This window comes from Sprattus sprattus (assembly GCF_963457725.1).
Source record: "Sprattus sprattus genome assembly, chromosome: 11".
Taxonomy (NCBI): Eukaryota; Metazoa; Chordata; class Actinopteri; order Clupeiformes; family Clupeidae; genus Sprattus; species Sprattus sprattus.
The window spans coordinates 7,619,331-7,637,596 of NC_137909.1; the positions used below are offsets into that span (position 1 = coordinate 7,619,331).

At 44.9% G+C, this 18,266-nt stretch overlaps 1 protein-coding gene across 1 annotated transcript in view; it reads left to right on the forward strand.

The window, feature by feature from the left end:
• The first annotated feature begins 1,730 nt into the window (after nucleotides 1–1,730).
• The window catches only part of aff1 (AF4/FMR2 family, member 1), a 39,499-nt gene continuing 22,963 nt past the window's right edge, over nucleotides 1,731–18,266 (forward strand). Inside the window, exons 1-3 of the mRNA XM_080847643.1 lie at nucleotides 1,731–1,925; nucleotides 11,356–11,476; nucleotides 14,562–15,389. Of these exons, the coding sequence (XP_080703769.1) occupies nucleotides 1,909–1,925; nucleotides 11,356–11,476; nucleotides 14,562–15,389 (966 nt within the window). The 5' untranslated portion in view covers nucleotides 1,731–1,908. The remainder of the gene's footprint in view (nucleotides 1,926–11,355; nucleotides 11,477–14,561; nucleotides 15,390–18,266) is intronic.

The window sequence follows — 18,266 nt, forward strand, 5'->3', positions numbered from 1 at the left end:
TTTCACCACACCTTGATTTATACTGACTGCAGTTTTTCTAGACTATGGAAACTTTACCTTCAACTTAAGAAGACATATGAAAGAAAAGTGCTACGAAATATACAATTGTGTAGGCCTACAAGTATGCCAGTGTTTAACACAAATGTATTTCTTAATAAATTACATTTATGTTTTCTTGACAGGTGTTTGAAGATTTTACCAACTAGGCTGTGCCTGTGTGGTTAGTGAGTTTTATGTTGCAGACAGTGATGGTGACGGGATGAAGGGAGATGTAGTTTCTGTGGTAGCCATCATTTATCAGTGGACTTTAACTTTTGAGGAGTGGCTCCCTTATCTTTACCTCTGCAATACTAACTATCAATTGTTGGATTTGTGTGTAGATAATATGACATACTGCAATGTACATGCAGCATTACAATGCATAATATAATCGCACCAAAACTGAAAACACTGACATTGTTATGACATTATCAATTCACATAAAAAAAATTGGCTATAAAAGTCCATGGACACATCATAGATGGCTTGTCATCATTTAGTTTGCTGGTATAATGAATGGTCCACTATTGCAAATCTTTTTTAAATTATTGAAATGCTTAAATCTAAGAGCAATACAAATACAAGACCTTAATTGTAGTTAAATGCTGCAAAACTGTTTTAGAATGTCTCGAATCTGGATATCAAGATGACAGAGAGTAGTCTACTTAATCACAGTCATTTTACTCCTGGTGCATGAGTGGCATCCACCATGATTTGCGGTAACTTCAACCATTTTGTGATCCAAATTTGTTACCCACATCTGATTTAACAACTCAACACTTCAACATCAAATAACAGCTGTAATGCCTTGGAGACTGGACTGAACCTGCTCATCAGAGAGTGCAGTTTTCCACACAGAGAGGTAAGGTGTTGCACAGGCTCTCACTGTAGATATGTGTGCCATGAAGTGACCATTGAAATTGACTTACATAAGAGGCTCTATTAAATGGGAGAACTATTAAGTCAGTGACACACATTTGTTCTGGACAGGGATTATTTTTGTTTGCAAAAGACCATCAGCTCTGGTCTAAATGTGGTCGTTTTGAGGATAGATTTAGGGTAAGACAACATATGCTGAAAGGTTTTCAGAAAATCGGGGAAAGTTTGAGTAAAAAAAAAATGTTTGTGCAGATTGTAGCCTGAAAACACCTTGCCAAATACATGTATTTAAGTATTCCAAGGGCTACACAAGTCATCGCAGAAGAAACTCCCACCCACACAAACACGGCAGAAAGTGAGTTTCATACCCTTTTCCAACACAGTGTATTACCAAGAAAATATCAAACATTCCCCTCTAACTTTTTGATTCTGTTAGACACATGTGTTTTCCACGATTTAACGAAAATAATTTCTCTTTTTACTGACTGGTCGACGAATAGTTTGCCAAGCCTGGTCTGGATAACATGTCCATAATAGGAACGATATGACCATACCATTTCTCTGGAAGGGGGTGCCGATGTAAAAACTTGTTTGCTAGAATGACGAAATAACATTCACTATACATACGTTTCTTTCTGGGTAATTAGGAAATGAATAAGTAGGTGTCCAACGTGTTGTACTGGCGTGAGTAATGTTTTGCGCTAGTTACGAGTCCACTCTTTGAGCCGTTGGTGTAATCAGCGTACTAGAACCCACTAGATCCCCGGATGACTGGTGGAATAGAACAGCCCACGGTGTTCAGGGATCAAGAGCCTAGCCATCCTGCTACAATAAGTTGCGAACTATGAAAGAACAGTCGTAGAAAAACATTTTGTATTATATGGTCGATGTTTTTCAACAGCTTAACCATGTAAGATAGGGCGTTCGTTCAGCTACGGACCACCGAAAACCCATGGCAAGCAACTTGAAATTTGGCTCGTAAAGCGCACTATGGCTGCTTGGCCAAGGTAAGTAGCTAGCTGCATTTAAATTAATTTATCCTGCCAACAGGCTAGCTTATTGACATTTGTAACTATGAAGTTTGGATTCAAGCTTGTGTGATGAGCATTATTTCGATAAATGTATATGTCCGTGTTCGAGGCGATCTGATGTCCTCTTAATCTGAACCAGTGATAAAAACGACTTCTCTCATGAAATCTAGAGATGGAATCACCTGGAACAAGCTCTCTTGTTTTACTCCCAGCTGTGTTGATGTAACCTATCCTAGCTAAAGTTAAAGAAGCAAACGTTGGCAAGTCAGAGGGTTGTGTTTGTTCGTTGGCTAGCGAGCAATAGCTAGGTTAACATTATGGAGTAACTTAAGTAGTATCTAGTGTTAGCCAACCAACATAATGTTATTTAAGGCTAGTTTAAACTTGTTCAGTTTAAGACTTGAAATGCATTCTTCACAGACTAGCTGGGGGAACACACGCTTTGTTTCGTGCAAATAGTACTGTAGTTAAAATTAAAGATTTTTTTTCCTAACGTCGTATAAAACTAAACACACCTGGAGAGCTGCCATATCTTCAGCATTACTTGGAGTTTTCCTGTGGATTGTTTTTCTTTTTTTTTTCTTTTTACTGCTGACATGGCTGAAAACGAGAGTGATGACTGACAGGATAAGGTCGCCTCTTTTGAACGACCTTTTTGAGTGTGTTCAATAACATACTGGCCCATATTTTTGGGAACACATGAATGTGCACACGCCATAATTTAAAGTGCTTGGCTGAATTTTTTTTTGATAACCCTGAATGGCAATAATGGGATACAATAGTCTTAGCTGTTCAGTTGGCTGCCCAACAAGCTAAATAACCGGTTTACACCCCCAGTGTCAACAGCTAGGCAGCATTACGGCATCACTGATTACAATGTACTTTGACAATATGCTGTTCATCTTTCTAGGTTCATTGTAGTGACATAATGACAATGATGGTTAATGTTTTTTGATAACCGGGATATAGGAAGCTACCTAGCAAGCACGCTAACAATTTGTGAAACTTGGAAGGTCCAACTTGGATCCACGTTATAATGCAACATGTGACTAATGTGACAACGGAATAAGTTAATTGTATACATTTGCTAGTGATTTAATTAGTCTTTATAGGGGCTCGAACATTGCATTTTCCCTAGCTCGTTCATGGCATGACCTTATGACATTAATAACAGACCTGTATTGGTGAGCTCTCTCTGCCACAGTTCACTATAGAGACCGTATCCTTTAGGCCAGGGGTTTTCAACTGGTTTTGTCCCAGGGACCACCATTCTGACTAGAAAGTAATCCGCGGCCCATGATGTTCCTGCGCGCGTGCGGGTGTGCGCCTTCGTTCGTGCATGTGTGGGGACAGGGGAGACCTGTCAGTGTAATATCTGGGCATGGTGAAGTCCACACAGCCTGTCTATTCGTGGCGAAATGGTAGACAGCGAGAGTCTCATATCATTCTCTTGCCCTGTACTTATTCTTCAAGTACGCAAAAAAAAAAAATGCTCTCACACAGGTAGTTTGAAAGTTTGCAAAATACAGCTCATTGCTTTTGCAGCAAGCTCTGGAAATTCGGTCTGGCAACTTATCCAGAACTTAAATATGAAAATCACGCAATGCATTAACATCAGCAAAGCACAGGCTACCATAGACTGGATAGGTCCAAGGCTACATTCTGTCAGCGTGAATAACATTGACATATTTTTCTTATTTCACACATTTTGAAGAGTAATCTGGAAATGTGTTGAAATATCAAAGCAAATAATATATATATATATATTTTTAAATCGCGGACCCCCTGCAATACCGCCGCGGACCACCGGTTGAAAACCCCTGCTTTAGGCTAAAGCGTAAACAACCGAACATGACTATTTTAAATTTGTCGAGGTCTGCAGTAAACGAATTATGGGGCCTCAGAATCTGACTGTCTTGTGTGATGTCGTAGAAGTGACCAAAGCGGCTATTTTGTCAAATAGGATTATTACCTTTCTTGAGTGACATACATGCAACTACAATCATTCAGATGTAGTATCCAGCTCTTTAGCAGCCTGCAACCTTGTTCTGAATAGCCGAAATACCGCTTGAGACAGTGGTTCATGATGTACCCGCACATGCACAGCAAGATTTTTTTTAACAACAGACTGGCTTAAAAAACAAATGAGGCACGTCCTTTCATATAATAGTTTTTCATTGTGACTGGCTACATAGTTTCCGTTTTTTGATAATGAGTATACATAGGAACTGAGGACCCTTAGGACCTTGAACTATTGATCTTAAAATTCCCATGCAAACAGGACTTTCAGTCATCATGCTCTTCAGTCGAAATGAAAGCATGGACAAATCACTAGTTTTTGGTCCAGGATTTTGCAAAATTTGCTTTTTTATGAAGAGCATTTAAACTGTTATTTAGTCCAACTTGTAGGATATTTCTTCACTGTTTGACAGCAGAAGCAGTGTAGCCTGTTAGATGAAAAAGCTCTGTAACTCTCACTGCTGTGGAAGACATGAAACCACAACAAAAATATTTATTGATCAAGGCCTGTTGTTTCATAAACATGTACATAAACATGTAGAAATATGTAGCTTTTTTGTAACTAGGGGAAGCTGTTCCCTTTTAGTGGATTCACTTCGTGCAAATAAAAAACAATTTGTGCAAGGACATGACCACAGTGAAATCTTACTCAAGTAGGGTATAGTGACACTGTTCCCTGAAGGAGAGGAACGAGGTACTACACAGATAGTATGGGATACCACCAACCCTCTATTCACACCTAAAAGGTGGATGACGCATGGTGACGCTGGGAGACCACACCTGCCTACATGACCCAGGTCACCCACCTCCTCCTCAGTTCAAGCTCTCTTCACCTCGCTGGGAGAACCTCAACTGCCTGTTTAGCTCGCTAGCTGGTTTTAAGTGTTGCAAGTTAACAGTTTCTCTTGAAGCAGTTAAACTGTTCCAAACAGTATTGGTTTGACAACATGCTCTATTGGTTAGTTGACTTTCCGCAGGTCATTGTTTTTGAGAGTTATCTGCGACAGTTTCATAGTGTGGTATGTCTCCAGCTAGCTGCTGTCTGGCTAATGGTTGTTTAGCATGATCTCGCTGCTTTCATCGACCGCAACTAAACCAGGCGATCAACCCTGTCCTAAGGGCTGTGGTTTTGATCTCAATGAGAAAGCTGCAACAACACCTGCCCAGTTTCCCTGGGATTTGTCCACACTTGAAGAAAGTTTGCGCAGCCTGATGTGAGTTTTGCCGCCAGCTAACACTCTCCACTCTCGAATGGCGAGTGAAGTTTGTTGAAAAAATTCCTTGGACAAGCTGCTGCCGAGCATGACCCTCTCCTCTCCGAAATCCACAGAACCGTCCCAGACTGACTGCAAGGTGGAGCCGGGTGGAGAAGTGATTGCGATTTGGTAGGATTTTTGACCTGTGCATAGATGAGAGTGGCTTGTCCGACAAGAAACAGGACCGCTTACTAGAATCCCAGTGTGTGTCTCCTGCCTCCGATGGGACACAGAACGAGACGGATAATTCCTTTGCTTTATACCGTCATGCAGCTTAGAAGTTGGGTTTGGAGGTGCCTTCAGCCCAGAGACCTCCCAGGTTCGCTGGATTCTTCCTTCCCCAGACGGTGAAACAGTGTCTGGATTTTATGACGGAGTTGTGACAACATTGTCACTCAATTCTAATCAGATGTCGATTACGAAGGCTCTATGAAGCATCCTACCCAGACATGATGCCAAGCCCAGACCACCAGTGGGTGCTCGCCAACCTATAATGTCTCTCTAAGCGAGCCGCTTCATCTGTATCTCCCAATGTGCTACTGAAGCAGCCGTCAGACAAGGGTCCAAGTCAGTCTACCTGGCACAAACCTCTCCCACTTGGCCTCCTTAAGGACACCGTGGTGACCAGGAAGACGAGGATTTCTTCCTAGCTACAGCTTTATCGCCTTGGCTGTAGAGTCCACAGTTGGCCAAGGATTACCATTTGCATTGATTTGGTGACAAACAGTGCTGTGGCAGTTATGAGAGAAGAAATAAACTCACCCCTCGCCAAGCAGGTGATGATGGTTGTTCCCCACTCACTACAGATGGTACAGGGGCTTTTTTGTGGTTCCCAAAGGAAACGGTTGTTTGTGTCCCATACAAGATCTGCATGTATTGAACATGCATTTGAGAGTTTTCAAATTCAGAATGTACTTTGTAATAACCTGACGTCAGCTTCTACATTCAGTTGGTCTGGGGAGCTGGGTCAGCATGATCGATCTCATGGATGCTTACTTTCACATTGCCATTCATCTAGTTCATAGTCAGCTCCTCAGATATGCTTTTGAAGGGCACAGCTTACGAATATCTGCTTCTTTCGTTCGGGCTGTCTTTAGCCCTGCAAGCATTTATCAAGTGCCTGGCCTGGAGGCAGCTGTCATTCCTCTGCAAGCTCAGGGCATACGGATCCTGGCTTATTTACATGATCTGGCAATCATTTCTCATTCAAGAGTACAAGCACAATTGAACATAGCCATGGTGCTGTCACATATGTAGACATTGGGGCTTTTCAGTGAATCCTGAAACAAATTCTCGGACAGCATTTTCTTAGTGGAGGCAGCACCAGTTACGCCTACCTATAGGCAAAGTACTATTTTGCAATGTGGTGACCACACTTTCACCAAAGGCTGGGGGGTGATTTGCGAGCACATGACTGTGAGGGGGTCTCTATCTCAAAGCAGGCGCCATGTAAACTATCTAGAGCTATTGACAGTTCTTGTAGCACTGTCTCACTCTCTCCTTACCTGTCAGTCAGGGTGACTCATGTCCCAGGCTATCTCAATCTGGAGGCCAATCTTCACTCCAGGGGGTCCTGTTGTGAGAGTGTTTTGGTATTAGTTCGGTGGGGCCAACGGCAATCTATTCGCATCCGCTTAATTTCCTGTTTGGCTTCCCAGGGATCTTAAGGAATCTACCTGTTGTGAGCGCTACTTGTGCATTGGCATTATACACTCTACTACACTAGAAGCACTAAGGTAAAGGTAGTGAATTGTAAGTGTTGTTTTTATAATGTGGAAACATGGGCCCCATGTTGTCCAGGCAAATGATGAAGCGTGGGCAAACGAGCCTAACCTACAAGGTGGGACTCATGTAATCTTGCTTACACGCTTCTGGTCATCAGCCTTTCAGACTGTAGAAATCTGAAGTATCCCCATGGGTTTGGTCTTTTATCACCAGCTTAAACGAGAGAGAATGATTGGGGTCATCAGGTGAGGGGGCTGCATAGGGCGCTTACCTAACAGAATGAGCTGCCTGCTTTATCTAGGCCACTTCTCCGTTCTGAGGTGACCTGTTCTTTCAGTTAATGATATTACACTCACACTGCATGCCCTACTGCTCTTTTCTGACACACACACAGGAAGATTAATTTACACCACACAGGTTTCATAGATACACAATCAACTCACTAAACCCCCCTCCCCCCACACTCAAATATGCAATGCCCCCCAAAACACACACACACACACACAAATGTCTTTTTGTGTGTGGTTTCATAGACTCTCAGAGTTCTCTAGTTCTGCCACAACCACATAATGGTTTGATTTTCCCTGCTCTCAGTCCTGTGAAAGCCTGAGGTTTATGTATTGAAATGCCATCATCTACCAAAAGTCTGTCAATGGCAGCTGTGGCACATTGCCAGCTGTTTCAGTGTATTTCACCATCTTTCTGCTAAATGTAGGCCTATCAATAGCTGAACAGTTTAAAATGGAAATGAGGATTGCCTGGGGCATTGAGGCTATAGGTATGTTCCAGTTTCACCTGAATTGAGAGTGTTTCAACATAACCTTACTATGTGTTCCCAGTGAGGTTCTAACCATGTCTAGTTACCATTGGTTTGTCACTGGGTGAATGGGCTGTCAGATCCTTGCTGAAGCCGTTACCACTGTTGGACAAAGTCCTGGATCTTTTATTTGTACGGACAGCGTTGAGAAGGCAAACCTGTGAAAGTCCCATTACCACTTGGCTTGCTGTGTAGTGCTGCTGCTGCTACACCTGCTGCAGCCTCCACCCCGGCTGGCAGATTCCTCAGCCCCCTTAGTCACCGTGCACAGGTATCGCAATATGCATGTGGGAGTGTGCAATATGGGTGTGTTGGCCCTGTTCCACTCACCCTCGCTGTGAGCCTCTGTGTGTAGGTGGATTCTCTTGAGTGATAAGGTTGTGAGCCTGACAGGCTGACCCTTGACCTCAGTGCAAAAGGGTCACCCCCCCCCCATGTCACTAGAGTGGTGGAGGCTGCTGGATTGCTGCCTCAGCTGCCTTTGAACACAAATGGGGGGGGGGGGACTCTGCGGTATTGGGGGCTCTGTCACACTTCCTCTATAAGAAAGTAGGAGTGTGACTTTAAACTTACCAACTTTACAGTGGTGACAGTTCCTAAAGCTGTTGTTGGTGGTTCAAGGGTGAAGTTTTCTTTTGGATAGATCTGATTTCTTTAAATTGTAGCCTTTGTGCCACACTTGTAATCTATCCTACGCATATGTTTTTCTATGGCCTTTGTTTGTTACATAAGACTCACCAAAATGGCAGAAGCAGGTGACCTTTTTTTCTCCCCAGTATCTTGTTAATTATCAACCAGACACAAAATATCTGATCTTGTGCAAATGTATGTATGTGTTTTCTTTGGACCCTGTATTGAGGGATGCAGTGGTGGTGGAGTTGTGTGGAATGGAGTGTGGAATTCTGCAGAGTGGTGCTTCAGTGAGTGAGCTGAGCTGCTGTGTGGAATGGTAGTAGGGGGGGGGGGGGGGGGGGGGAGTCCCTGCAGAGCATATTGACCCTCGCTGCTTATTCTCTGGCAGTGACTAATGACAGTCTGGGACAGTGCAGTTTGTCAGCACATTCTGCATATTGTGGACTGAGTGAGCCAGACCCAAACATCACTTCTGCTGCTACTGCCTCTTTACTGAAAAGGTCTGCTGCAGGCACTTGTGCGACTGTAGTGCTTAACTGCAGTCAACCATGAGCATTTCATAGTTCAGCTAGGAGCCTGCTATTGCACCCTTCTGGAAGCCTGTCAATGTAGCCTGCTTTGGGTGTATATTACATGGAAGACATGTCCCTGCCCACCCTCCATTAGCATGTAGGCTAAACCCATACAAGGCACCAACCAGAAGCATAAGATGCATTGTCCTTCTGAATGTGTTTTAGGTAGGCTTACATTGTTTACATGTAAAAGGGAGCTGTTCAGGAATGTTGTGAAACGAGGTTCAGGGAAAAAAAGACAACCTAAAAACAACTGAAAGCATTTGTGTTGCTCATGAGTGAAATCACCCAAGTTTATTCAGTGGCAAACCACATGTTATATTCTTCAATCACACTTAGAGGCTAGAGGAAGTTGGTACTATTGAGAAAGTTCCTGCTCTGGAGCGGGCAGTCTCTCTGTATGTGTGATTAATGGCTGCACATTGTCTGTAATCTAGGCCACTTCACTTGTTGCTATGGAAGCATCAGGGGCAGGCAGGGTTGCAGAGGTTTGGGTTGGGGGTGGTGGTGACTGAATGTCTTCTTAGATCATTTCTTCCCTTTTTCCCCCCCACCTCATAACATTTCAGCGTCTTAGATGTAGAGGATGTTGACATTTATCTGCCTCCAGTTTTGACATCTTCAAAACATAGCTTTTCATGTTACCTGCTGCAGGACACTGTCTCCACCAGATACCAGGAGAAACAAGTTATTTTGAAAGAAAGCTCAACCTGTAGCCAACATGTGAGTTCTGAGCTTATTTCTCATTTCTGCACGCGATGGAGGAGTGCCCCCCCCCACACACACACACACACACACACACACACACACACACACACACACACACCTCCCCCTGTTCCCATGAGAACAGTTCCTACTCACATGCATTCTCTATTTCTCATCTCTCTCATCGCTTCAGAAACTGAGACTTCCTGCCTGTCCCTGAATGGCCATCCCTGTGGAAGCCTTCTTTTCCGTCCTGTGAGATGCTTTGCCTCCCAACAGGAGTTTTTTGTTGGTGTGGTTTGGCTGTGGTTTGTGACTGAGGCTTGGAAGATGTCTGTCTACCAGCTAACATGTCACACATTGCAGATGCTGTGAATTCCTCTGCTGTGCCGTCAATCAGTCTCACTCTTGTTAAAAAAAACTCACACCTATACACCTTTTTTCCTGCCTTCACCAGTGAGGTGAACTGCATATTGCTGCCAATTACAGTTATAGTGTACAGGAATAGTGCAAGTACCTCTTTCTGTCCGGAGGTGCACATGAAGAATTATTATTATTAGTAGTAGTATTATTACTATTTAGTTTTTTTGTGAAGTCAGGGATTGTGTTTTTGAACACTCTGTAATGCAGACCCTTTGTAAACCAGTCTCTTACCCCTGACCTTCTGTGACTGGTCCTCAGGTGTATTGGGAGGATTTGGGTTGGGTTGGAGTAGGGTTGGATGGGGAGTGGGGGAGGCAGATGTTGCCGGTGCAGCAGAATCCCCTTAGGGCACTGCTAGTAATTACCACTGTCTGAGGCGATGATTGGCACTCAGTCCCCCCAGATAACAGGAGCTGTCTGACACCCCCCCCCCCCCTACACACACACACACGCCCACACACACAGTCACCTCTCTAATGCCTCCAGGCATCTCTTGAAGCATAGGTCAGTGTGGATTCAGAAATCGATGAGTCTTTACTGAGACATTATTAAGGCTTTGTCTTCTCCAGTAACCAGGCAGTGGTTGGATTCTCAGCCTAACGCAAGTATTAATTAGGTGTGCCTGCCTGAGGGATCCCCACAGGAATCTGTGCTCTGTCAGGCAGTTGCTCAATGAAGGGGAATGTTCGCTGTGGTAATCCTGAAGTTCATAACATGCTGGGGATTAAATCAGCAACCCCAGGATTCATTAGACTTGAAGTTAATTGCATTAGTGTCGTTTTGGCTGATCTGATAATTGGCCCTGTCTTCACCTATCTATTTTTGCATTTTCTTTCCCCTGCTTATGGCTCATCTTATAACATGATGCCATTCACTAATGGCTTGTTGCCTCATTGTATTGTCTGGAGCTTTTCACTCTGGGACCTTTTTGAGATGAGCAATTTCTGATCTCAAGCAAGTGGAATGTAAACTCTACACGGCGAGCACCAAGATTCCTGAACATAGTTGATCATAATGTATACATTTTAGATGTAGGAGACATCGCCAATGTAAAGTTGGGGCCTGAATCATCTTGAACTCAAACTTGTGACAACCAAGGTGCTCTGGTCCTCCTGATCATAGGAGTCTGTTTTAACATGTACCATATTTGTTCAGAAAAAAAACATGGCTTTTGCTGCTTTTCTGTGAACCTTTCCTATTTTCATTTTCATTCCTTTTTTTCATGTATTTTCATAATGTTTATCTCATGGCCACAGTTTGCACATGGAAGAGAGGAACCTGCTGCGACGGCGCGAGTGGGAGCGCAGGAGCCAGGAGGCCCAGCAGCAGCAGGAGCAGTACCAGGAGAACGCACCCCTCTTTGGGGAGCCCATTAAGGTGAGCGGAGTGGACCGGCCTCAGTGTCTGGCCCCCACTGTGATTGGCTCCCAGCTGCTTCTCCTGCTGATTGGAGGGTACTGATGAGGCTGTTAGGAGGAACAATAATGGGGTTTTCTGTGGGAACCTTTTAACGGTTCACATTTGTAAGCCCATGAAAGTTTGTGATTTTTGTGTGCCACCTGCGGCGTGTAGACAAGCACAGTCCTGCTCTCAAACTCGGGCATGGGAGGTGGGCTTGCCAGCAAGGAGGCTAAAACCCTCAGGCATCTTGTCACTAGCACAACTCATAAGGTGTCAGGGAGTGAGTTGTACTCAGCACAGCACTCTACCTGCTGGCTACAGCTACATGGAGATTTGCCCTGCTTGTTGGATCTGATCTTGATACACAATGGTGAGTCTTGGGGATTGACACTTTTGCATTTGATGAAAATGTAGCCCTCATTTAGTACAAGCCTTATGAATTTAAAATAACTGTACAGTTAAGGGAAACCAATAAATATAAAACAAGATTGCGCAAACCTTAAAGGTATGTTATGTTGGTTTGCTTTTTAACAAGCTGTGCAAGTGTTCAAAAAGCCTACATGTACCAGAACAGCTTCCCCTCTGAGCTGAAGGATGCTCTGCAGTAAGATGGAGAGAGAAAGCGAGTGTTTGGTTTGGCTCTGCCCTGTAAGGGGGGAGGAGGGGGGATGCAGGCGCCTGTTCGTGAGCTGAGCTGAGCTCTGAGTGGGGATTTAATGAGGCCTCCAGGAGTGGAGCTCCCCCCCTCCCAATGTCAGCTGCAGGGGGGGGAGAGAGCAGCGAGGCTCCCAAGGGTCTGTGGCGAGCGGGGCTCTTAAAAAAGAGAACGTGAGCAGCCTGAACTCAGTTCCTCCCATCAGGGCCCATCAGTGGCAACATCCTGCCAGGCTGCCAGAGCAGCTAATTAGACTCGCTAGAGAGAGAGAGAAGGGGGGGTGCACAGAGAGAGACACACACACACAGAAACTGGGAGAGCCAGACTCACAGGCACAGAGATCTATGGGGATGTGTGGAGATGCATGCACAGATAGAGATTTGTGAAGGACAGGCAAAGGGATGGCTACACTGAGAATCAAACTACTAGGCGATGGAGGGATAGATGCCCGTCTACTGAAAAGAATTGGCGCTTTGGTGTCTGCTGGTGACTTGCAGTATTTGTCTTGAGTTGCCATATGTGTCAGGGGAGGGAAGGCTATTTATGGTCTGTGAGCTCTTGCAAGAAGACCAGTGTCAAAGTTTAGTGCTTAAAAAGGGGGTGGAGAGGGGAAGATTGAGAAGGAATAAGGTTTTTGGTCATAGTCTTTTGTTTGTTCTATATCCAATACCTCCCGATAGACTCCTGTTTCTTTCAATACACTCCTCAACACCGTTTTAAAATGTACTTGACAACAGCAGGTTTATTTGTGCAGGGCGCCAGGATGTCAACCATCAAAAGAAATGAGAGGGAATATCCTGCTTCTGTTGTCAGAGTTGCCAGCCAGCCAGTTAGCTTGTCTTCTGCTCCCACCCCAAGCCACTTGAAGGCCGTTTGCAAGCCACTCAGAGGCTGTCTTTGTGCTGTTGCCTTTTTAGTCTGGTCAAAGCCTCACCCACGTCAGCTGGGCCAGTCAAGGGCCTAAGCTCGTCAGCTTGGATGTGCTCTGTAAAGTTAGCCGTCGGTGATACAGTGGGATTAAAAACATTCAACGGCAGACCCTCCCTTTTAAGTGGCACTACATGTGTCCTGTGGTCTGTTTTGGATGGCGGGGCGCAATGGGGGGGGATTTAAACCTGCTGTCATTTTAATTATCAACCATTTAACTGAATGGCCACTTAATCTGTATGACAAGCACATTCAGGAAATCTAATTAAGTTAGCCTAAGCTCATATTTGTAGAGGGATTTTACAGCGTTCTCTTTCAAAGCTGCTGAGCAAGGGTTTGCTTCACAGCTTATAGTAGGAAAACAGAGAGCATAACAAAGCGGTAAGGAGTAACGTGCAGCCAGCCAAGCATTCTAGCAAGATCAACTCAGGCAGACTAATCAGACTGCAAAGCAGAGGGTCTTTGAGGAGTTTATTCCGTATAATCACTGGCTGGGTATACACCATCCTGTATATTATGTGTGTGTACCCACTCGCCAAATTAATACTTTGACAGAATGAAATAGTCTTTAAGCATTTTGTGAGACTAATATCTGTTTTAGACTTGGTAAATGTATTCATAGCAACATCCCCATGGTACAGCGACAGTTAAATACATATTTTTTACTTCCTTTTCAAGATATTGTAAGAAACCAGTTACTGTCATAGACTCCATTATCGGAGGTTTTACAATATCTTACCTCTAATCAATCAGAAAGTATTTTACAGGATCTTTGAGTAACTACTATTCAAGCGTTCCCTACTCTTTACTCTTATAGCGGTTTCAGAGCTGTCCCCAAATATAACATAAGGATAAGTAAGCATAACATAAGTAAGCACAGCATCGAGAATATGGACGGTACTACGCCAAAGAGGTACTCTGCCTGCCCTTCCTGTGGAGCTTGGAAGGCTCTGGGAGAAAAGCAGGAACGGCTGTTTGCGATCGACCTCTCTGTGGGACTTTGTCTTCAGAGATAAGGCTGGCCTGTGATGGGCAAAACCCCAGGGGGGGTGGCTGTCTCCTCGCGCTCCAGCCCCTTTAAAGGTCAGATTCAGTGGCCGTCATAAATGGTGGAGCATGGTTTGGTACAGCTTCTGTATAGGACATGAAGGCCTAGTATTTTAAAGGGAAGTTGGGTAAACTATAAAAAAGCCCCAGAGGACACTCCGATCCCTGAAGTTGATGATGCATGTATCAGTGCACTAGACCAGATTTGCCATAATGACAGGATGTAGTTAATAACAAGTGGAGTTTGTGTTGAAGGAGTTAATGGCTTAACCTAAATGGGTTGGGTATAAGGAACCTGGATTCAAGAGGAGTCTAAATCAAAATGGCTAAAATTCTCTTAATCCAATGATATTTAACTATTTCATTTTAAATTGCTATATAAAATAGATTGATGCGTTGTTTGAGTTTATTTTGTGATTTTTTTACTTTCAGACGAACAAAGGAGATGAGCTTTCTAGCCGCATCCAACGAATGCTGGGGTGTTATGAAGACATGAAAGACTTGCACAAGAGCTTTGGCAGTTTGCCCAAAGACCTCTCTGCTCCGGTACCTTTTGGAAGGCCTGGCCGGCCCACCCACTCCGACACATCCAAGCCCCCATTCCAGAACCCTCCGCCCTCCTACGGAGACATTCAGGTCGCCCCCGCCAGTCTCAGTGCCTCCCAGCCGTCTAAGAAGCCTCCTGCGCCGGATCACACCTTGCTGTCTTCGGGCTACTCGCACCCCTCCGTGGATCATGCCAAGGGGAGCCCAGAACCCCAGGACAGAGAGAGTGAACCATGGCCTGACATGCGGGACTGTGCCAGCCTCCCCCCTGTCCTCTCTGCCCTCTCCCCCCCGTCCGACCCTCTGTCCCCCTTACATTCCAGCGACCCTAGCGACTCGGAGCAACATGACGCGTACGGTAAGGACAGCCCGGGGCCCCGCCAGCCCCTGCAGGGCCCCTCTGGGCCCCCTACCACAGTAGAGACGTTCCATGCAGGGGCCGAGATGGAGGGCATCCCCCTTGCCAGCGAGACGGCCCCTCTGCCCTTTCAGACCTTCCCCCTCCCCCTGTCCTCCAAGCCCAGCCTCGTCATGCCCCCCAAGCCCACAGCCTACGTCCGGCCCATGGACGGCCAGGACCAGGTCACCAGTGAGTCGCCGGAACTGAAGCCCTCGCCGGACTTTGACAGGCAGTCTTACGAGAGCTTACCTGACCTGAAGAGCAGCTCTAAGTCTGGCCTCACCCAGCTGAAGGTACCCCCGCCCTCCCTAGAGGTAAGAACCTTGGCATTTGGTAATTTTTTTTCTGCCAGAGTTTTGCTTCGATATGAACACTGTATTGTATTTGAAGCCAATAATGTACATCCCTCCATTTGATCAGTGTAGGTCTACAGTGAAATGATACCTAAAAAGAGCTGTTATCTGGGTTTGGATGTGACTGCTGCTTGTGTGCGTAGCATGCGCTGAGACTGGCCCAGTGTGCTTGGACACAGACTGCAGAATGAACTGGCATGAACTGGAATCCTCCTAGGCAGACTTTGAACTCCAGGGCTGGAATTAGTCTGTGAAGAAAGAAGGGGGGGGGGGGGGGGTTACAGGTTATGTAACATGGGCCTACTGCAGATCCAAACAAAGTTTTATGGAAAACATTTTGTATATTTCCCCTGCATGTCAGCTTGTAATGACTCATTTGCAGATTGAGTTTTCTTTCTAAAAACACGACCATAGTGGTTGATTTTATGAACTTGGTAACTTTGTTCTTTCCAACGAGAATATTGATAAATGAGATTATTGAGTGACAAGGCAGGTAGCTAGAGCACGACACGTACCGCCTTTCTTTTGGCTCTGGTTTGGTTTTGGCATGGGAAGAGAGTTTTGGGCTGGCTCCTGAACTGGTGAACTTGAAAGACCTTTACAAATGCAAAGGGCACACCCAAACAACCATTATAGTATTTGCATACTCCAGTCTCATTCACTGCATCTGTAAATATTTATTCGTGCTTGACTAGGACCTTCTTTCCTCCTTTGTAGCATTAAATACTATACACTCACAAACACAAACACAACCAAAACCTCACCACAAGGGAGAGAACATTAACATGCCCCCCCCCCCCCCCCCCACCCCACTCCAACTCCATACTGGGATATCGCTTCTTCTGATCACACCCTGCATCATAAAAGTAAAGGCTCTTTATTCTAATTAGATGGACTAGTTGAGAAGGTGTTGGAAGGTGTTAATTGAGGTGAATGGATTGTGTTTCTCATCACTGGTTCCCCAGCTGGCCCAGTGATCTCATCCCCTAGCTTGGTGCAGTAGCCACTGACCCCTCAGGCTTTCCCTAGCAGCTGTGCCCAGGCCAGTGTTCCAGTGGGGAGAATGTGTGTGTTGGGCTCTGACCTTCAGCTGGGTGCACATCGCTGGGGTGAAAAGCTAACCCCACTGCCATTGTTCCCCCATGCACGGCTATCCCTGCCCTCCTCCTCCACTGCTGCCTGCCCCCGGGGGTAGAAATGCCTGCTGCACCTGGGCGCGCTCTCCATTGTTGGCAGGCCGGGCACAGGGGGGTGTGTGTGTGTGTGTGTGTGTGTGTGAGTGTGTGTGATTGGGTATGTGTGTGAGTGAGTGAGTGAGTGGGTGTGCGGGAGTGTGAGTGAGTGGGTGTGTGTGTGTGAGTGAGTGTGCACTGCATGTGCTGAATAGGCAAGCAGTTTTGCCTGTTTAGTGGCCCCACTAATCCAGGCGTGCATGGCTGCGCCATGACTCATCCTCCCCAGCACACCCCCAAACACTTCCACAACCATTCCCCTGGTGCATCAACCATCAACCACACCCTCCATAAATAAACTCCCTCCCTTACCCCCACCCCACCCCACCCAAGGAGCCCCATCTCAGCCTGCCCCCACAAATGACAAACCTTAAAATGAGCACCTGAAACCATCTTCCACCCCCCCCCCCCTGCAGCACCTAGAAAACCCTCTGTTTTTCTTTGCCCTTATGCTTTTGAAGGTGGTGCTTAGATAAGTGAAATTGTATGTAAGCACAAATGAAGTACAAAGTAGAATGAAGAGATTCTTCCCCATTGATAAATCAGTGCTTCAACAATAAATGCATAACTAATGTAAAACAGGCTGTCCTGATGTGAAAAGGTGAAAGCGCACACCAATAGTGCACCCTTCTCCCAATTTTCCTGGCAAGGCATAGCTGTTTATTTCCTGTTTATAGTCCATGTTCGCAGTTTATGTTCTCTTCTGACTCTGAGGTAATATGAGGTTATCTGTGTTTAGCATGTTCGATGAAAAACACCTTTTCCTGATGCCTGGGCATAATATGTGTGTTTTTAAGCACTTGAAGTACTTTTTTCATATTGCTTGGCTGTAAAAATAGAAGCTCTATTCCATTTTCCTTAAAATGGTGCCTTATTCCATGACTGAAGCTCCCAGATTGTACTTCTCCCAGTGAAAGCCAGCCAATCTGGGCTAAAGGAATGTAAAGATTTCTCAATTTGGTTATGTTTATATTTCTCAAGTGTCATGTCACTGATCCGTGTACCTTTTAAAAGGACATGATGGTAAGTGTAAACAAACAGGGAAAACATTGTTGGAAGCTATGTTTCAAGTTTTTCAGGAACATCCCCCAAAAAATTGCGCCCCACCAAAAATTCAAAATGTTGTCTCCTGTGACATTTTTTTTGACCACCAACTGGTGACTTTTCACCTCAGAAGTGGTAAAGGTCAGGTCAAAAGAGCCTTTGTAGATTTGATGTCAGATATCTTTTCATGTTTTTTGAAGCCTTATTTCAGAAGCATAGTATACTCATCCATACTATATTGGGTGTTCTGAACTGTACTGTACATAGTACTCTACAGTAAAGTGTTACTGAATATACGCTAATTAGTGTAGTTGGCCTATAAATATGATTATTTGTAAATAATAAGTTGTTGTTAAACTGTTGATCAAAAAAGCATGCAATAACCTAAATCACCTGGTTATTCATATTCATATCCTCCTACAATTATTTTGACTGTATTAATGATGCCACAAACAGAAACCATATTGTGCTTTATACTTCAGCAAGATGAAGGACCCTATAACATCTCATACATATTTACTCAGTCGCCCTACATGTTTTTATCCAAAAACTTGTGCCTTGT